General features: G+C 38.8%; 1 protein-coding gene across 1 annotated transcript in view; it reads left to right on the forward strand.

Moving 5' to 3' along the window:
• si:dkeyp-14d3.1 (transmembrane protein 132C) overlaps positions 1–22,788 on the forward strand; it is a 212,679-nt gene that overhangs the window by 32,661 nt on the left and 157,230 nt on the right. The window contains exon 2 of the mRNA XM_056729972.1: positions 21,772–22,660. Within this exon, the coding sequence (XP_056585950.1) occupies positions 21,772–22,660 (889 nt within the window). The remainder of the gene's footprint in view (positions 1–21,771; positions 22,661–22,788) is intronic.

The raw sequence follows: 22,788 nt of genomic DNA on the forward strand, positions 1-22,788 counted from the left end.
AACGGCACGCACTGTCGGTTTGAGAGTGGTGACAGTTGTCGCATGTGTACGGCCTCACACCTCGCCAGGGTGTGAGGTCGGTTCGCCGAGCACAGTCCGGTGGAGTGTGCGATCGGCTGGAATGAACGCCCGGGGAAAGCAACTCTCTTTGTGAGTAAGTGGGCGCCAGGCCCTGAAAAGGGCCTGGCTGTGGAGACGAGGCAGGGATCGTCCCATACCGACCGGTCAGAGATGGTACTGTGAGGGTCGGGCCAGATGTTGCTTCCTCCGGTGTCTTCTCGTCAGGGCCGCTTCTTCCTAGAAGGCTGTTGACGAGGAGGAGGTCTTCCCTTCGGGCTCTTTTTCCGGGGTGCAGCACGGGGGTGCACTTGAGCCGGTGCAGAGCTCGAAGGGGTCCGGGGCTGTCGGGGAGCAGGTGGTGCGCGGGAACTCGGAGGCCTGGGGGCGGCCGAGTCGCGACGCGGTAAGATATGGCTTATAGCCTCCGTCTGCTCCTTCACCGCCGAGAACTGCTGTGCGAAGCTCTCGACGGTGTCACCAAACAGCCCACCCTGCGAGATGGGTGCGTCGAGAAAGCGGACTTTCTCGGCGTCACTCATTCTCGCAAGGTTGAGCCAGAGGTGTCTCTCCTGGACCACCAGAGTGGACATCGTCCGACCCAGGGCCCGCGCCGTCACCTTAGTCGCCCGTAGAGCGAGGTCAGTGGCGGCACGGAGTTCCTGCATAACACCTGGGTCGGCCCTGCCCTCGTGGAGCTCTCTCAACGCCTTAGCCTGGTGGACCTGCAGGATGGCCATGGCGTGGAGAGAGGAGGCGGCCTGGCCCGCAGCACTGTAAGCCTTCGCCACCAGGGATGCCGAAGTCTTACAGGCTTTGGACGGAAGGCGAGGCCGGGTCCTCCAGGTGGCGGCCGTCTGCGGGCACAGGTGCACCGCAATCGCCCGTTCCACCTGGGGGACGTCGACGTAGCCCTTGGCCGCCCCACCATCGAGGGAGGTGAGGGAGGCGGAGCTGGACTGAGAGGAGCGAGCCGTGAGTGGGGCGCTCCATGTCCGACACAGCTCCTCATGCACCTCCGGGAAGAATGGAACCGGGGGTGGGCGTGGCTTGACACCACGATCCGACCCCAGAAACCATGTGTCCAACCGCGAGCGTTGGGGTAGAGGCAGTGCCGTACACTGCAACCCAATGCTCGCGGCAGCCCGGGTTAGCATGGCCGACATCTCAACGTCTGCTTCCTCCAGAGCTTGGCCCCCCGTAGGGGGAAGCTCGGATTCGTCATTGTCGGATGCCAGCAGATCTCCCTCCGATGCTGCGATAGACATCTCATCTTCGCCACGCCCCGTTTCCGAGTGCGTGGATGAGGATCCGGACGGTATGCCACCGCCGGTTGGGGAACGGTCAGAAGAGCGTGCTGGGGTGTGAACGGCCCGTGAGCGCTTGGCTGGCGGGTTGACGCTCACAGTAGCCCCCGAATCACTAACGCTGCTAACACGAGAGGACATCGGGGCCGTAGCCACAGATGCCACAACCCTGGTAGCAGACGAAATGTTGGCTGGTTCCCGGAGGAAGACAGCCAACCGTGACCGCAACTTCTGCATGACAATCTGCCCGCAGTGCGGGCAAGATGTGTCAACGAACGCTGCTTCAGCGTGCTGGACGCCCAGACACCTAACACAGCGATCGTGTCCATCCCCCTCCTCGATGAGGGTACCGCACCCAAGAGAACAGCGGGACATGCCGCGCTGTAGAGTGCCGAGTCCTGAAAAGGACTTTTTGGAAATAGCTCTGACACCACTGGAACCACCGAGACGCCCAGGGGAAGGTCGCTGCAGGAGGGACGATCCGCTGCAACACGTCGAAGATCCGGTAGTGAAGTTTGAAGAGGATTTGAGAATCCTGAGATGTAATCATGAGCGATGGCTCTGAAGAACAAAAGGTAAGTGAATGCTGCACGCCGGCCTCCTTTTATACCGGATTTCCGGGGGCGGAGTCCCGCATGCAAATTGCATTCGCCAAATTTCATTGGCCTTTTCTATAGTAGTCAGAGTTGATTGGTTCTCAAGGGCGAACCCCATCTGTCGTTCTCGACACAACGTCGAGAGACCGACAGAAAGGGAACCAGAGACATATAGCATAAACAACTTTTCGGATGAAATTAATAAACAAATGGCTTGCTTTTTTCATTATTGCCGCTGCATATAATCTGGGACAGGAGGAAATATATAATATAAATATAAAAATTAAATTAATTTTTTATGTATAAAAATGGAATACTGCAGAACTATACCCTAATACATAATTTCATAAGTACGGTAGGCAAATGTTTTGCTAATTTAGTGAACGCTCCTATTGGTCGTATTTGAACGAAGGGACAAATGAACAATACGGTTGTGTTTGGGTTTGAGGATAGGTTGACATTTTATTTGTACATAGTACATTCAAGGCCTGAGTACATGCCTTTATATGGTAGTTGAGTATGCATTGTGCTCTTTTGAGTGTAAAAGAAAAAATTGGTATTCATGACAAAATTGTACTTTGACATTACATTTCACACACACATGCACGCACGAACACACACACACACGCACACACACACAAACACACACACACACAGAAGATGGGACACACAAACACACACGTACAAGTTGTAACCAAGCAAAACGTGCACCACCTCATCTGCTCCCTTAGAAGTCTACAGCAAAATAAATGTCCTAGAAAGTTTTTAGGCCTCTGGATTGTGATTTATGAGCAGTAGTTCAGCGTGCATGATGTGGGCTTTGCCCTTCGCAATGGATCATTTCATAGCAATCGTTCACAAAATGAAACGATTGCATCACTTTGCCTGTGCTGTGCTATTCACTGAAATAAAAATGTTTTATTATATTAAGTCAAATGTTGGCATCGGTCGTTGCTTTATTTGTTCAGTTCCTATAAATATATGATGCTTTTCTGTGAAACTGCAAGGTTGTGATATTCAACCCATCTAAAAGCTAAAGCGGTTGAAAGGCAGTTTCATATGTGTCACTGATTTGCTTTGCACACTTTTTGAAAATCCGTATCAAATATGCATTTTTTGTTCTTCTTTAAGCCGCAAGCTCTTATTCTTTCAGTCAGACGTAGTTATTTTATTTTCAAGGGTTTTATATCTTATTTTTCTCTTAGATATAAAGTGTCACCGACGTTAGGGAGACGGAGATAATGAGACTGATGCAGAAGGGGATTATGGGATGTCGACTCACTCTAGAATCTAAATTCACAAAATAAAAAAGGCATCTTTCCGTTCTTATTAGATGCAACATGTACACCTCTGCTTTTTCTCTCTCAACTCTAGGTCTGTGTGTCGACTGATCTGTCATGCTTTGTTTTTGTAAGAACCTGAGGTGCTAATTTCAGGTTTATGACAAGAATAAGATCGTCTTCTGAGGTTTTGCATGCATACAATGTGTCCTGGGTCTTTCTCTTTGGTTCTCATCTGTATAACATTTCATCATCCCCCTTATACTTTTAGTTTTTATCTGCGGCTTTCTTCTTAACGTCTTAATAGCATCTCCCTCCTTCCGGAGAGAAATCCCAGTCCGAGGTCAAACCACAGATTTAGAGACTCCATCTGGAGCTTCCACAAAAGCTCCTTTAACACACACATGCAGTCGCATTCAAGCGCAAGCGCATGTGCCAGGGGGCCACGCAAAGGACAGCACGCACCTCTTCTGCGGTGAGAAAAGCGCTTCCTCTGCGGGCGGCGGGGTTGCAAAGTACGAGCTGTTCTATCTCAAGATCGTCTCGTGGTTTCTTTCAAAAGCCTGCAATTTCCGCTACTGTGTGTTTTTTAATCACAGCAGTCATCTCGACAGTCTCGCAGATGCCGCACACATGCAATTTAAGCTCATAAGAATCATTTTCAGTTTGGGTGTGTTTTTTCTTTTTTGGTCCAATCATTTTGCGCACATCTGGGGATGATTCGGAATGAAACAAAATGAATTTAAGTTGATTGCTCTCAAGGGAAATTGCTTCGGCTTTTGTTGTTGTGACTGAAAGAGAAGAACTATAAATAAACAAAGGGCAGCACGTAACATTTCATGTGTAAGTAGAAGGGGAACTTCACTTGGGTTTAAGGGATAGTTCATCCAAAAATTTATTTTCTCACCATCAGATTGTTTTAAACCTCTAAAAATGTATTTGTTCTGCTAAACACAAAGAAGATATTTGGAGGAATGTCAGTAACCAAACAGATATCATCATCCCATTGACTACCATAGTATTTAATGTATTTTCACCACTATGGCAGTAAATAGGGAATGAAATCTGTTTGGTTTCTAACATTCCTCCAGCTATCTTCCTTTGTGTTTAGCAGAACAAATAATTTAAATAGCTTAAGGTTTGGAGCAATCTGAGGGTGCATAAATTATGACAGAATTTTCATTTTTGGGTGAACTATCCCTTTAATGTGCAGTGAGGCTAAGGGTTTTTACTGCATTAAAGGGATAGTTCACCAAAATCCATTTTTACCTAAGTTATTCCAAACATGTATGACTTTCATTGTTCTGCAGAACAAAAAAAGACACTATTTTGAAGAAGGTTCTTAACCAAACAGCATTGGACCCCGTTGACTTCCAGTGTAAAACCACTGAGCCATTTCTCAAAATATCTTCTTTTGTGCTCCACTGCAGAAAGAGTCAGAATCTCTTTAAAACCGTTGTTTTTTCTAACTAAACGGAATTCGAACAGCAAGCAGGTTATTGTTGGGTTGTAATGGTAGTGCTCCATCTTTAGGTCAATTACGGGGCTCTGTGAAGGGTTTCAAGAACATTTTATGAATTACACCACAGAGTTTATCAATACACTGGAGAAGTTGCAGTGCTTGGATTTAGCGTTGTATCGCTGGGGTAGTGATGGTAACTTGTAGATTGGCAAGGGAACGGTTCTAGATGAGCCGGTAATGATAACAGATGATATCTGGCGCTGAAAGTGTCCAGGTGGAGAAGCGTGGAGCACCGGCTCTTTAAGAGAGCGAAGAGGACAACAGGGCTGTCAACAAAGCTCAAAGTAGAATTTATGACTCCACCGACCGATGACCTTGAGGAAAGTTTACCAATATTTCAGGTCCAGAGGGGTTAAGAGGGAGGGGGGCTTTACGGAGGTGAAAGCCTTTCACTCAGTTTCTCCTCATTTAATCGTTCACCATGAGATGGCGAGAATCAGCTTCCCTCAGCACTTAAACCTGCTCTCTGAGGTAATTATAACAGCTGCTGGTGTCTCCTTTTTTTCTCCTCGTTCTTTTGTTGCCGGCATCATGCGATGTGTCTCCAGCTGGGTTGGAATTATGCTACTGGCTTAATAATGTTCTTTGTTCGTGAACTTCATATCCAAGTGTGCGAGTTTCACCTATGAGGAGAGCAGAGGCGCTCAGTCATTGATATCTCAGACAAACAAGCTTTGTGATGTGACATTCTGAGCGTTTGATGTTTCTAAAGGAGTCACATTATGGAAAAGTGGATTTTTCCTAGTGTAGACATACTTTAACACGCACAAAGAAAAGCTTCCTGGGCTATTTATGAAATCTTGCAAGTCTATATGCAAAAACAGGTCATTCGGAAATCGTCACGATAGCTAAAGGTCCAGTGTTTGACATTTAGCAACATCTAGTGTTGAGATTGCGAATTGCAACCGACGGCTCACTACACCTCTCCCTTTCGACGCACTACGCAGGCTGACACAGGACTAAGATGTTGTCACGTTTTCGCTTCTTTGGCGAAGGAGATAACGTATTTACAAAATACACTATGTAGAGCTGTTTGTCAGTTAAGGGCTACTGTAGATACAACATGGAGAATTACATGTAAGGGAACCTGTTGTATATTTAGATAGAAATAGCTCATGCTAAGGAAATAAAAACATAACGCTTCAATATGTAAGGCCTTCATACACCACAGAAGATGTACTGTAGTTATATATTATATTCATCTGTCAATAGATCCTCCAGGAAATTGCACACTGGACCTTTAATATACACACATAACTCTGCTCTAAATTGATACACCCAGATGTATTACTTTTTCTGAAATTATTTAAACCTCTACTTTTTATTTCAGGTTAATGAAAGATGACATTGACACAAAGTAAAAATGATAATTTCAGTTTGGATTAACCTAAAATTAGTTGTCACTATGAATAAATTACAAAAACATGTTTTGAAAGGCTTTTTGATTAACTTTTTTTTCAGGTTTCTAGTTCACTAACTCACATACTGTAGCTACTAAATGACAAACTGTAAAATTGCCTTAAAAATTGAAAGTGTAATCAAATAGGGTGTTAACATGATTTCAATTTAATATTTAAATTTGGTGTCACTGTAACTCTTGGATGCTTCAACACACGGCATGAAAAAACTATGAAAAATACTATAAAACTGTATTGTTTATTTAGATTTTTGAAGAGGAGTCTAATTTGATTTTAGCCAGACTAAGCAAAACTGGTTCAAAATTAAAACAATGATTAGACCAATGCAGACCAATGAATCTTTGAATCTTTCATTAAAACTAAGTTATTTTCTCTTTTATTAATCTTAGCCGTAGATGGCATGTCCATAGAATGCCTACAGCTTGTCTGATGCATAATGCACAAACTGGAAAGAATTTTCTGGATATGACACATGTATCTGTTTGGCTGACATTAGATGACTCTCCAGGTGTATGTACACACATTTTTTATAAATTAATGACAAAACACATTGTGTACATCAACAAGTGGCAATACAGCAACTTGGTCCATCATAATGGATTACAACTGCAGATACATATCAGAGGTTAGTTACATACAGAGGTCTATACGTTACAGTTACAAATACACATGTTTCAATTACAAAATGAAAAGTGTAGGCTTGCAGGAGCAGGAATGTTCAGAAGCACACATTAGTGGAGTATATTGGTATTTCAGTATTGAGGTTGGACCGCCACACCGTAAAAAGCCCACCTGAGCGAGTGTGCTGGTGTTTGAACTGTGAGAGTATCTGTGAGGAAGAACCCAGGGATTTAGTTCAGTAAAACACTGCTGCCATATCCAATGTCTGCCTCTCCATCACCCAGAGCTACCACCACGTTCACATGGACATCAAAGACATTTATCTCTCTCTCTATCTCTCTCCCTCTCTCCCTCTCTCTCTCTCTCTCTCTCTCTCTCTCTCAATAATACATAATTATGAAGTTTCAGGATTTTGGAAAAACTATCATGTGGAATGAAAACATACACATGATAGTGTTTTTATTTCTGATACATGGTAGTTTGTTATATTTGATACTGTTTTATTTCTGAGTCATTGATCTCATAAGTAAATGCCTTGTTTGTACAACAAAAGTTTAGATATCAAACAAAATGTATTGTGGATCAATCTCAAAACATGATGAGATAACATAGATCATCAGGTTTTGCATCATTTTTGGAATCCACACTGTAAAAAACAACTAGTAAGATATATTTTTTGTATTTAAATTTTCGCAAAATGTGCACACAGTTTTGAAAAGTTACATTTAGTTTAAAAAAACTGTGCGCAAAAATGTATTAAAATATTCTTTAAAAAACTATGTGCAAAACTTGCGCAAATTAACACAAAAAAATGTTTGTTATTTCATATGTTTTCACTTAAGTTGTTATGACACTAACATAGTTTGTCAACAAATACATTAAATTATAAAAACCAAAATTCAGACCAAGAAATCAGATTAAATCTCAATATACTATGATCATACTGCCACAGTTGAACAGAAGCATTCTTATTTTTATTGCACAAAACGATAAAAGCATTTTCTCTTCCATCTGTGCTACAAGGTCGTACATTATGAGGTCGATTTGGATGATGCCTGACAGAACAGGAAGTGCTTTTCACCGTTTTTTCACTTTTCAATCTCGAATTCAAGCTTTTTTTCAGAGTCCTCAAATGTATTACTGTTCCTAAAAATATCTGAAGTTCATTCAATGAAGTTCCATTGGGGTTCCTTTTAACATTTGTCGATCCCATTCATTTTTAAAATCTGTATGGTAATACAACGGGAAGCTGCAAGCTGAATTTTAATGGGAGAAACGCAGGATTCAGATCCCAGTAGACGGTTTATTGTGATGGGCTGTTTTACGATTTTGACAGCTGGGATTACTATTCCCTTACTCTTGCTTTCAATTACCCAAACTCACAATGTTTACAGAAGCGCTCTTATTTCAAAGCAACTTGATTTGCTTTTTTGCCTGATTGTGGCATTAAACGCTTCACCAAAGCCCTCACAAGGACACTGTTCAATATTAGTTTTTCACCCTCATGATCTTTTTAATCGGCTGGTGTAAATACACAGGCAGTGCGAGGCGGTTTCTCAAAAATCCCTAAGTCATTCTGCTCTCACCTCCCTGATGATTTGACATCAGTAGTCATAAGGGATGGCGCTTGATAAACGGAAGCCATTTTCTAGACAGGGACTAAACCCCCCCCCCACCTGATGAGAAGCTTCAGTGTTGGAGCTGATTTATGATGTCACAGCACCATAAAGGGCACGCAGAAGAAGGAAGAGATTCATTAGGAGGCCTGTCCAGGTTTTTAGTGAAGTCCAAGAGAGACGTTTGGAATACTGATGGGCCCTCAGATCTGTGGCTGTCTTGTCTTTGAAATCTCCGTTAGAAAATGCAGGTTTCGCGAAGGCACACGCAGTGACAGCACTGGTCTATTGTGGAAACACTACAATTGCCTAATTTTATGGTTTTCAGCTTTGAAATTGAACTTAAGTAATAACTTTACATTCTGTCATATTATGCAACCCTTTTTGACTGACTTCTACAGGAGGGGCTGCATCTTCTATATAATGCAAGTGAATTGGGGCCGCTTAAAGTGATAGTTTACCCAAAAATGAAATTCTGTCATCATTTATTCACCCTCTTGTCATTTTAAACCTTTTATGACTTTATTTCATCCGCAGAACACAAAAAAGATATCTTGAAGAAAGTTGCAAACCATACTGCACTGGCCCCCATTCACTTCTATTGTATGGACATAAAACCAACGCCAATGACCAAAGTCAATGGAGGGCAGTTAACAACATCTTCAAAATATCTTCTTTTGTGTTCTGTGGAGAAATGAAAGTTATACAGATTTGAAATGACAAGAGGGTGAGTAAATAATGACAGAATTTTCACTTTAACATTGTTTGAGTTCCATTAAATAAAGTTGTTTGGATTTGAGCAACATGAATATAAATGAACGTTGACAGAATTTGTGAGCAAACTTTCCCTTTAGATTCAAGCTAGAAAATGTTATTTGTCACACACTGTCATGTAAGTATATAATGAAATCTAACCGACTCTCTAGGCTCTGCAAAAGTAATAAAATACAGTACTATAGAGTACAAGAACCTATAAGAGTCTAAGATAAAGCAAAAGTTCAGTATAGATAAAATAAATTTAAATTTAATTAACTTAATTAAAACTTGGTACACGAGATATATACACAAGATATTTAGAGAAATGTCTCAGTGGTTTCTGTCCATATGGAAGTCAACGGGGGTCAAAGTTGTTGGGTTTAAAATTGTTCACAATATCTCCTTCGTGTTTTGCAAAACAAAAAGTCAAACAGGTTTGGAATGACATGAAGGTGAATAAATGATGGCAGAATTTTCATTTTGTGTGAACTATCCCTTTAGCTATATAGGTATGACTTCTATGGATTGCACTTATGCCTGAACTCACTGCAAGCTTGCTTCGATACGAGCTTTATGCCAAAAGCATGAATGTAACTATTATGCTTTAATATTCAATTGCAAATAAATAATACAAATAGCTTTCAGAAATAAAAAATGTACTCGATGATCTCATTCTCTTTTGTTCTGTTATCAGACAAGGCTTTCCAGAAATTTCCTGTGGCACCGACAGCATCCCCATCTACAAATATCTCAAATGTTAAAAGTTACTTGACCGGATTGATTAGTTGAACCTGAAACAGCAGCATTCTTTGCAGTTAACCTTACTGACGGAAATTCTTTTTTTTCTATAACTAAATGAGCACATTATTCATTTACACAATTACTGAAGTATATGTTGTGTTTTGTGCATTTATGTGTGGAGTATTGTGTTTCTTAATTTATCGTGGGTTTAGACATTATTAAGTGGCATCCACAAACAGTTAGACATTAATAAAATATTTTGCAACGTTGGTAGGACCACGAGAACATAAACCACAGAGATTCATGCAAATTACCCAAATGAATTTACGCGCTTTACTTAGTTATCATTACTCCAATTTTGTCATTACTATATCCAATGAACGCAATCATGGTTAAGACTCAAATTGACAAAATGATCCCATCTCGGTCATAGCGGGGAATTACACGTATAATGAAATGAGAACTCATCACATAGTGTTTACTACACATTCAATGACTCCTTGAAGCTTTGACTAAAGGCATCGCTGATGAACGTTGTCGACAGAGACATTTGAAGCTCAGGGTTCATATTAGTCCCGTTATTGGCTCATGTCCTCGCGGCGAGTGCCCATTAACGAGCCAAAGATGGAGGTTCTGTGGGTGGAAGCTCTCACGAGGACACAAGTGATGATGGCAGCCACAGTGCAGCTCTAATGAGAAACCTCTCAGAGTACTTCAGTTCTTCGGTTTCCCTCACACAGATAGCAGTCCACTCTTGATGATGTTTAATGTACAATCTGTAAAGTCGATTTCCAAACAGCTGTTTCAGAAAATGCTACGGCAGTTCTTTTAGAAAAAAGGTCCTGCAAGGGAGGCTGAAATATGATTAGAGCTATTGCGGGGGCCTCTGGGTAACACAAATAAGCTTACGGCTGCCACTAGGTTTCTTAAAAACTGTTGAGTTGAGGGAAAAAGGGAATGCGTTAAGAATCTCTGCTTTTCACCTTGTGCTTTTCTTGGAGTTTTTTTTTAAATAGACCCCTAAAAGTGCGACGCTTTGTAAATCATTAGTCGTGGGCGGTCTCTGCAGATGAACATACTCATTTTTCAATATCATTAATTTCTATGGGAACCCTAAACAGGCATAATGTTGTATTATATATCGATTCTGCTCACAGTTCCTAGCATACGTTTAACTGCCTTTCTGGCTGTTTTTAGACGAGCCCACATATATCATTCCCTAAATGATGCTTGTGAAAGCAAAAGCTCCATGAATTATTTTTGACAGGCCAGCACAAAGTCAATAGCCCTTATTAATTACAATTGATGTAATATATGGCACACAAAATACATTAGGACGTGGGGAAAAACACCATAAGCCTATTGCTCTTATTTAAGGGAAAGAGGTTGGCTTCGAGATTAAAGAGTATGTGGGCGGAGAGACTTGGGAAAACTCATATAGCTTTTTTTTTACTGATAGAAGGCTGATGCCCGAGCCAGTGCCAGATATGGAGGACAAAAAGAAAAATAGATTGCACAAAAATAGATTACTCCCATCATAACCATAGAGCCGTATACAGAGAAAGTGCCACATAGAGCTGTGTCACACTGAATGTATTTGCATTGTAGATACAAAACACTTGAGTAAATTGATTACTATGGCATTATTTGTGACATCATCTGACCATTGCATAAAGATAAATCAAATGACTTGGGAAACTGTAGAAATATATACATAGATGCCTCATTATTTTCATTCCACTTTTTTGTGGGCTGCTTTACGGTTAAAGTGATCATACATATATGTATACATACCCCCTTACAAAAAAATAAGTATACATCAAGTTCATTTCATTTTTTTCAGATTCGCTTAATAGGACTCAGTGTAGGATTTCAGCACAGTTTAACTGCCCAATAGGACATTTCCTACACCTTATGCATGACAGGGGGAGAAGGCAAGAATATGAATAGAGGAAAGGAGGTCCCCCATAGGAGTGAATGATGACAAAACATTGTGTACAAGCACCTGTCATTGTTATTGACTGGGCATACAGCTTTCCTGTAGCTCAGTGGTAAGAGCATGGCCTAGGGTCATGGGTACGATTCTAGGGATTGCACATACTTGAAAAACAAATGTGTAGTATAATGCAATGTAAGTCGCTTTAGATAAAAGCGTTTCCCAATTGCGTAAATGTACATATGAACGTTTCTCTGTAATTAGTATTTTATGTCTGACGACAGAAACATTATATATGTAAACAACGTCGGCTTTATAAGACATTAAAAACAGTTAAATTAAAAGAACGAATACGATGGCGATGACGTCACAAACATCCTTACTAGCACGTAAAATCAACTTGGACCATAGTGATTGGTAAAAATAGATTATGACAAAAAATGAACAATGAAAAAGTCTAGTTCAACTTCTGAGGTTACTTACTCAAGACATTAAACACGACTACAAGCCAAGTGTACTTGGAACACTTAAAGGCGGGGTGTCTGCTAGGTCTACAAGGTTGTTTTGATAATATGCCAACTTTCTCTAAACAAGCATAATTCGGACACCCCGCCTTTAAAGGCAAAGTTCACCAAAAAGTAAAAGATTCCAAATCTGTATACACTTCTTCTGATGAACAGTGAAAGATATTTGGAAGAATGTTTGTAACCAAACAGTTCTTGGACCCCATTGATCACCATAGTAGGGAAATTACTTTGTTTTTTGTTCTGTTCTTGGGCACTTTTGACCATGTCAATGGGGTCCAAGAACAGTTTGGTTACAAGCATTCTTCCAAATATCTTTCCCTGTGTTCATCAGAACAAAGAAATGTATACAGGTTTGAAAACAACTAGAGAGTGAGTAATTCATTAAACAACTTTCATTTTTGCATGAACTGTCCCTTTCATTTTTCAATAGATGCATGGTTAAAATTGTTATAGAGGACAATTATAGGCAAGCATACCTACTCTTTTTTGTCAGTTAAAGTAAATTATTTTATTTAAGTTTAAAAGTACACTTCTAAAAACTTACACACACTTTTGTTTTGTAAGGGTATCCATGATCCATGGACAAAACTCCTAAGGCTCATAAACATGGCATAAGTTTGAGAGCAGTTTTCAGATACTCTGGCCTAGCAGCAGCTCTGGCACGAGAACAGAACCATTTTGACTGAAAAGTTTGTAACTTGCACAAGCTCTGAAAGTGAACAAGGCATTGCGGGATTACAAATTCCTCCAAAACTAAGCAGCTCGATTCAACAGAACAATCCCTGGAGAAACGGTCCTGCTCCACTCCAGTAAACACCTGACAACCCCACAGATCCCTCTCGCTCTCTCTCCTTCACCATTTCTTTCTGCCACTTTCTTATCTTCTTCCCATCTTCCTTTTATCTGTTTACCGGCCCGGCCTCTCTTCCCTCACCTTGCCCTTCTTTATTCTCACACCTCCGTGACTCGCTCTCCCAGCTCTCCCCCTCGGCACACTTTTTGACAGCCAGTGGACAGGTTGACACTGCCTCTGTAGCCTTACATACCATTAGGGCAGCTCTTGCCCACAGCTAGGCTAGGGGCAGTGACTCTGAAAAGCCCTCTCCAACCCCGGGCTGCTGCCCTTCTGTCAGGCTTGCCTAATACCATGTCCCGCTTGGCCAGTCAGAGAAAGCCCTTCCCCTTGTCTGGAGCTCCCCTGCAAGGGCTGACCAGGCGCTTATGTTGATCCATCAGCGTGACAGCAGTGTGGTCTGAGAGAAAAGTGTTCAGGAATGAACAGGACAGACAGTAAGCGGCTGTGCTGGTGATTGACAGGTTAACACTCGATGATTCTCGAAGACTGGGACTGGATGGGCTTTAAATCGGACAAAATCAAAGTTTGTGTATTGAGGAGGTGTTTTGAAATAATGTGTTCAGGGATATTCAACTGTGCAATCTTCTGCTTCTAGGATGTTTCTGTACTGTGTGGTTTTCCCTGTCTAACACAAGAATAATCTCTAATACCATCTCTCTTTTATAAAAGGGCATGTTTCTTTACGTAGTTATACTCTACTAATAAAAAATATGCCATATTTGGCTGAATGGTTTCATAAAGAAACTTTTTTTCTCAAAATATGATCTGTAGTCGAAAAAGGTTCTTTAGATCATAGTTTCATCGGACATGACTCTAGTGTTTGGTTAAAATATAACAATTTAATTTGTATGAATATTTTATTGTATATTAATTTAAATTAAAACTATTTTTGAGGGACTGTGGCGCTGATGACAAGACACACTAATTAGCATATTTGTGACATCATCATGTCGTGTTACATTTGCTCTAGTTTTGGCACTTGAAATCTGTTTTGCTTCTACTCTATGATCATACTGTATTGTAATCATATAATGTAACAATACATTTTCACATATTATCTGTTCTGTTGTCAGACAAAAACGAGTATGAAATAGTGACAATAACATCTTGTGTTTAATCCAACCAGCTGTTACTTGCTGCTAAAATCCTGATTTATATACGCGCCATCGTCTGAAAGAATCATCCTACATTTTTGGCTGTATTATTTGTTTGTCTGATGCCTTTACGGCTGTTGCTCTTCTCATCAATGTGTCGTTGTGTTATGAGAGCTTTTTTGATTTAAAATGCAAGTGATAGTTTTATTGTAGATCCCGTATAGCGCCGACAATTCGGTGCATATTTAGAAATATGAGAGAATACACTGTTGCTGTTATATAGAGTTACAAGTACAGAACACACACATGCACGCGTGCACACTGCGCTGTTGGGAGGGCGAGAGCTCACACACAGACTCTCACCAAGCACAGAGAGAAAGGATGTTTGGTAAACTTCGCTAACGTTTTGTTAAGTCATGATAAACTCGATTAACCGTCTATTCTGACTGTTGATGTTTATGTTAAAGAGAAGGCCACTGAGGAACGCATATTGAAAACACTGCCACATTTGAATTTATTCACTGTCATGTGAGAGAGAGGGGCGCTGTCGAGACGCTGCATTCAACATGAGCATTTTAAATACAAGCTGCTTAAAATAGTGAAATATAAATGGGAACCATGAACAATCTATTCATGGTGGTCAGTGTTGATAGTGTGCCAGTAATGAATAATACTTTAATAAATAAAATATAATAGATCCATCAATCACACAGAAATCATATAGTCTCAATAGCTTGAAGGGCTGGCAGATAAACATATTTTGCTTTTCACATATTTATACAAAAACCTACAAAATATCTAGTCCCAAACTGGGATATTTCAGGACTTAATAATATTTCCCTGATTTTGATTGGCTTAAAAACCTTCTTGTGATGTTGTGATCATTTATGATTCATTTTGTTGTACAATTGTTGTTTAATTAGGAATAATTGAACATCCAGATGGTTGTTATTACAAAATAAACCATGACATTGTGATCAGGACTCCCATGTGAACCTTATTACAGGGCTGCTTGCCACATGAGTAATTACTTGGACACGAAATATTGATTTGGAATATTTAATTTGCTTATTTATAACAAATGTATGTTGGTATGAGAAAAGCAACAGTGGAGTGATACTTTAAATATGCAAGTAGTACTGGTCAAGATGATTAGTATGCTATCAGTTTTATCAATATTTGGTATCGTGGGATAGCAAACGTCTTGATGTCACGATCGACTTGTTAGAGAAGTCCAAAAATCCACAATAACAGTTGATAGTTGCGACATTCTTTGTCTCAGGAATGAATTATGATGTTTTGTCGGTGCTTGTCAAACTGAGCTGATTAAATATTATGTGTTTTAAAAATGAACTCTGAGACATTTAAAGTTTTTTGTGCATTTCATGCTTCAGTGAGAATGTATTAGTGCTCTTTTGTGATTGTTAGACTTGATGTGAAAGTCAAAACCACAGGCTGTGTTTCTTTGAGCTTTCATTTATTTGAGCCTATCATGAAAAGAGTACAACCAGAAATTTTATGTTTCATTATTGTTGCGCTAAATGAAATGAAATTGACCTAAATTTTAAGCGGCATAAATTTATAGCCGTTTAGTGCCATTCAACTCCCATATTTCAATTTCTCTTGGAAATGAGTGTATCACTTTGTATTGCTCACGCACAGGAATAACAGCCACACAGCACTTTAAAGAGCCGCTCTGATTAATGACTTCCCTTTTCCGGTTTGCTGGTCATGTTCCTAATTTCATTTAAGAAATGGCTCAACTATTTCTCTCTTTCTGAACCAAACGTTTACAGCTTCTTTGAACGGGGGGCTCTAGAAATTAAACAAAGTCACCCGAGCTTATAAATCATAAATGAAAGTCTGTAATAGTTTTTGCTGGAGAAAAGTTCCTCATGTATTTCTGTGCCCGCAAGGTTCCGGGGCTTTTCTGCTTCTGCAGGTGTCCGTATGAAGATCCACCCTGTAGTGGTTGAACCTTACGGTTTGGTTTATGTCGTCTGTTGTATGTAAAGTAGCTATTAGTGGCAAAATAACAGACAGTCAACATCTGGACTTGACTGCAGCATCTGGAGCTGGCTGTTGATTACTGACCAAGCATGCATTGCAAACCGTATGTGTGTGAAAATGTATGCATTACATCAGATGTGCATTATTTTCTAACATATATATGGAGGATATCTGAAATTCACTGTGCTTCTTCTTCTGTCAGGACAGGACAATACATTTTGTAAATGACAAAGATGGAGGCAGAAAAATAGTTTATTTTGTCATAGTTCCTCTCAATCATTACAATAAATCTCTTGGTTTCTGTGTAAAAACAAAAATATAGTGGTTTTGTGTTGGACTCACAAATCTGTCATAGTCAAGGAAGGGACTTGAGTTGTGACTGTAGTAGTCATTCATTTTTATATGAAAAATGTATTGTTTTAGTTTTGTTTCCAGTTTTTTGTACTTTTATTGATGTTTTGTTAATATTTAAATAATATTAACTATATTAATATTACTTTTTAATTTTATATTTTAACAATATTTGAGCATTTTTATATTATTAATAAATTCTTATATTTTATATTATTATTATATTTTATATTAATATTTTAATGTCTTTTTTTTAATTTGTAGCTATTGTGTTAAAAAATTGTTTTAGATTTGTTTATTTTTTCTTTTCAGTCATTAATTTAGTGCATAATCTTATTTCAGGTTATTCCTGAGACAACATTTTCAAAAAAAAATTATTTAGTTTTTAGTTTTAGTTTTTCAAATAATATTTTTACTTTAAAATATGTTTTCTTTATTTCAATTAACAGAACAGAAACATGTTTGTATTTTTGTAAACTTTAATAACCTTAATAACCTTTAATAAATATGTTGCTGTGTCACATATATTATATTATAGTTGAAATTTTGAATGTTTTTATTTTAGTTTGCAAAATCTGACTATACATAGACACACTTTACATTGTGACATTAATCGATGTTACCCTCGTGGAGTTTTGTTTTACTGTTGGTGACTTTATTAATCGTATTAGCTGTTGTTGATTGTTGAGTTTTTTTGCCACTATTACTGAGTTTTAAGTAACTCCCCTTTGTGAGGCCCCCTTTTGTGTGTTGCATTGCTTTGTGGCCCCCCCAAAATAAAGAGTAATGATCTTGTACTGAGAAATAAAACTAAACCAAAGACAATATTCAATTATATAATGCTGGAACATCAATTAATTTGGATGGTAGTATTGTTTTTCTGATGTTTGAGTGCACAAAATTAAGATAAATTTCTACATTTCATAAAATGCAACAAAAACTGTGGCCCCCGTGGATCCATCTTGTGGCCCCCAACTGGGGGGTCTTCGGATCAGGTGATCAGGTTACTGCTGATTTAGGGTACATGTGTTTCTAGTTCAACTTAAAGCTCTTAACTCCTTTTTAGAGGCACAAAAGAAATTACATTTTATAAGGTAAAATAATTAAGTCACCAAGCTGCGACATTGTTGTTGTTTTGATCGCGTACCCCCTAGCGGCGTTTTTTTTACTAATTGTTGTTTTAACTGTCAACAAATAAATCTCAACTGCTTGAAAATGTGAGCATTCCGTCACCAATGTGATGCTGTGCAGGCTTATCATTTTAACAGTTTTGTTTTGCAATGACAGGTGTGACCTCGTATCCCCTTCCAAGCTTCTTTCAGCTATGTGACTGTATGCACAGCAAATCCTCCTGGATGAGCAGTAATTTATTCTCTCTGATTTACAAGGAGGTCATTCATCGCTCTCTGCTCGGTGAAAACGGAGAGCCGAAAGTGAGGAGACTAATCAGAGTACATATAGTTCTTCAGTTTAAAGGTCAAAATCCACTTAACCATTGATTTGGATATGATGTTAAAACACAGTTTTGTTACAAAAATGCAAAATGACATTTGCAAAGTGAGTTTAACTTTGTGCTAACAGACTTCAGGAGAAAAGATTGTGTTTACATTACAGTTTATGAACTTGCATTCAAGGTACTTTTTTATTAGTTTGTGTTACCTGGGAATCAAACCTGGGACATTTGCGCTCCTAACACAATGCTCATTGAGCTACAAAACAATTGTTTTTATTTTAAAAAAGTAGATCAACATTAATAAAGTGCACAGGAAGACAAACTGGAAATTCAGTGAATAGTCATTCTCACGGCTACTAGGTTAAAATACTGTATGTCTTTTAATTTATGTAGATTAATATTCTCCTTACTTTTTACATGACAGTATTGATTATCATTACTGTAGCAGGTAGTTTTCAACATTAAAAAATATTTCCAATTAAAATATGTTTCACTAACGTATAAATATGTATGAAGAATAAAAACTTGCTTAGGCTTTCTTGGCTTAAATTTGTTTTAGCACTGTTTTATAAAGCAATGTTTTGACATTTTTAGGCTGTATGGTAATGAGGTTTTTAAAGCCTTATTTAGATTTATTTTAAACACATGTTAAGTTTTAAAAGCAATGCTTTTAAACAAATCACACCTTGTTTTTATTTCCTAAGAAAGCAATTTGTTGTTGTAAGTATCTATATAAAGAAATCAAATATTTCGCAAAAAACACCCCAAAACACAATGTTTCAACAAGGTGAAGTGTTGAAGAGGTGTTAAAGGTACTTTCATTTTAAATTGATGTTTATTTTCAATTTCTAGCGATCATGGCAGCATTATTACTGGCCATATATTTCAGATACGTGCAATGTACTCGAGTCCCCTTTTGACATTCTAAAGAGCTGATTCAGGTGTCTGGATCACAGAGATGAAGCCATGCTCTACTGTCTCTTTAAAACACAACAAATCACAATAGACTACTCAATTCTCGACAACCTGATTTCCATAATCCTTCTAGCACATCATGTGCGGCTGTAAAACAGCACAGACAGCACATCCAAATAAATGAGTTTGTAGTCCGAACTACTCTTAGTTACGTAACATTATAAAACATTATATTTTATGACATATATAATGGGCCATACAGACACAAACATTAAATATTATTTTAAGTATCCTCTTCCTTATATCAGTATGTCTCATCCGTTTCAATGATACTATCTATCTGTGAGGTGAAATCGATGTTTCTGCTGAAGGCTTTGCTATTGTGGTTGTGATAACATGTCACAGTCAGTACTGTCTAACACAAACAGCACAAGGGATATCACACAGAATAATTCCAGTGCCTGCTCTGCAATAACATCAGCACTTCTTCTATCATGATTCAGTAGATGTCTGAAAAAGTGAAAATTTAGATCAGTCCTATGAAAGAATAATCAGACATCAGCTCTAGAGTCGGGAGGTCATTGAAATTTCCATATTCACGTCTTTTTGTATTATGTGATATGTGTTGCCAAAGCCTCTCTTGGGGTCAGGGAGTAAGGTTTGCACTAGGTTCCATTACACATGTACAGTAGTGGCCTGTAGGGATGTCATGGGTATACTTTATTTATACCGTATTTTCTTTTAAAGGTAAACTTCACCTAAAATGAGAATTCTGTCATATATTACTCAACCTCAAGTAGTTCTGAACCTGTATACATTTCTTGAACAAAGAAAGATATTTAGAAGAATGTTAGCAACTGAGATTTCCGGGGTAGTCAAAAAATGGCAGTGAAAAGTGTATCTTCTTTTGTATTCAACAGAACAAAAAATATACAATCATTTTTTCTACAATAGTAGTCAGTGGAGCCCCAGAAACACCAGTTGTGGACATTTTCCAAAATATCTTTATTTGTACAACCAAACAAAGAAATATATAAAGATTTGGAACAACTTGAGGGTAAGTAATTCATGACAGAATTTGAATTTTTGGGTGAACTATCCCTATAATTCTTCCTCAGGTTAAACCAGCGTTTCCCAAATGGGATTTTTAGGGGGTTCGTGGGTTGTTATACTGTATGTCTACAAGTGCTTTTATAAATTATTTTCATCAAAAATAAGTTAAATAGCAAAGAAATATTACAGGTTTATTCAAGCGTAACGGAAATGTTAAAATGTAACTGTATAACAATAATACGCTGTCAAGGAAACCCTTTGTAAAACATTTTTTAATGGTAGCCCATTGTGAAAAATGTAATAATTCAATGTTGTAAAGTTTATCTTATATGTATATAATTTTGTTATAATTTGGGGAAATGTTTAATAATAACTCTAGCTATGTAAACTTTAATAATAAAAACATACAAATGTGCCATTTAATTATTTCAATATTTTCTTGAAATCTCCGGGGGTACTTCAAGTAAATAATTTTGGTCAAATAGGTTCGGCTGACAAAAAAGTTTGACAAAACATTATTTTAAATTAAACAATCAAAATGTGAGCTATATGGTACAAAATTAACAAAGCTTTTTAAAAAACTTTTTAGGTATTCATTGGAAAATTGTATGGCCAAAAAAGCAAATTGCATGTCAGGTAACAGGTTTATTTCAACTTAAAAAATGAATTGCATAGAAACTGCATATTTCGTTGCTAGCCTTATGAAACCTCGGATGTCCAAATTCGCTGTTTTTCAGGAAGTTGAAAAAGAAACACTGTACTTTTAAAATTATTAAAAACTGTATTGACAAAGTTCACAAGCAATTTTAAGTACATGTTATTGGAAACTATACATATTTGCAAAACCCAGTTACAAACATAAGGAGTGACTAAAAATAATGCTTTATGGCATAAAAATCATGAAATATGGAGATATGAGGTTTCAGAAGTATATTTCAGCAGTATATTAGAAATATTCTCCCTGGACCTTGTCTTTAAAAACTTTGCACATGTGTTTGTTTTTTGTTAAGTCTTCTTAAATTCATCTCAAAGTTGTGCTTGATATTTATACCTCAAGTACAACTATGAACTTTAACACATGAACACACCATTTTAATAATAAAAAACAAAGCAAAGCTTTGAAATTTCTTTCAAATCACTTTTTTCTATTTTCATGTGACTGTGGAACGTTGTGCAAACGCTGAAATGAGATGAGAATATAAAGTATGCTGTAATGTTTCTGTGCAAAGACGAAAAAAGCCAAAACAATTTTACCAGCTTTATAGCAGTTAAGTGCTACAATACCAATAGATGTTTTGGAGGCCATAAGGTAAACTAGATAATTCATCGCATTCAATCTGGAATGGTTGAATGATCTGCTCGTTTTATTTGTGATAACAACAACATTTGAAGTTCAGGGGCTCATGTGCTCCTTCAGATGAATGTTTGGGATTTCGAGGCATAGCTCTTTATTACATATGGCCTCCAGAACCTGTAGGAACATTGGGTTTAGGGTAAATAGTGATATTTTTTATTAATGCAAAACAGTGAGTAAATTTCTTCCTCAAGAGTGTCATTAAGAATCTTGCCTTGTGTTTCCCAAGATATTTCTATCCTTTCTCAAATATTACAGACCCAAATCAATCTGTTTCATCTGGTTCTGACACTTTATTCCTATTTCAGTTACAGACTGTCGTATCCTGGAGAATCTACAGCGCTACGCCTCTCCAACCTACCTGCCTGTCAACTACCAGCTCCTCAATACCGAGTCGTCCTTCTTTCTCAAGGAGGCCACACAGGACTTCATGCGTAACTCTAGCTTTCTCTCCAGAACTGAACTCTTCTTCATCCACCAGGCCAGGAAACTGCCCATTATCAACGCCACGTATGGAAGCCTCTCCGTCGAAGAGGCCGTTCCTCTGGACCTCCTGCAGATGCCTGGATCATTTGTGGCGTCTTCATCTCTCTTTACCTTCAACTGGAAAGTCCAGACTTTTGTTCTCAATGAAAGGATTTACCTGAACAAGCCCAAGGTTCAGGTCTTGTTCTACATAGGCGGGAGAGACTGGGATGACTACAGCGCAGTGGATAAATTGCCTTGCGTGCGAATGTTCGCCTTCCACGAAACCCAAGAGGTCCGGGGGAGTTGCAGGTTGAGAGGGGAGCTTGGGGTCTGCGTCGCGGAGCTCGAGCCTCTTTCTGGGTGGTTTGCGCCTCCTAGTGTCTTTCCTGGACGGCAAAGGAGTCCAGATACTTCAGAAGGAACGGCCATTGAGCTCTACTACAGCCTTCGGGCCGTAGAAAATGAAGGTTGTGTTAATGAGGAGTTAGGAGTCAGGGATGCAGATCAGTCGGATCAAGAGGGATTGTTTGGGTCGCCGATTTCTACGCCCATGAGGCGTATTGGGAGTGTACGATTGTTTCAATCTCAGTCCGCTCCGGAATTAACAGAACTCAGATTGGATGGAAATTTTGCAGTGCTGGTGCCATCCGCACCCATTCGGCAAAGGGATACTGTGTCAGCGTATATTGCAGCTTTACCGTTTTCACCTGTGGAAATGTTCACTCTCAGGTAAGACATGTGTGTTTTACTTACACAATAACTGTGATTGCAAATTAAATGTTAAATGTGTTATCAGATTGTTATTTTATTGTAATTATGTAGGAATCCAAACATGTCTACAACACAGATGTGATCAA

The sequence above is a fragment of the Triplophysa dalaica genome, chromosome 18 (assembly GCF_015846415.1).
Source record: "Triplophysa dalaica isolate WHDGS20190420 chromosome 18, ASM1584641v1, whole genome shotgun sequence".
NCBI classification, from domain to species: Eukaryota; Metazoa; Chordata; class Actinopteri; order Cypriniformes; family Nemacheilidae; genus Triplophysa; species Triplophysa dalaica.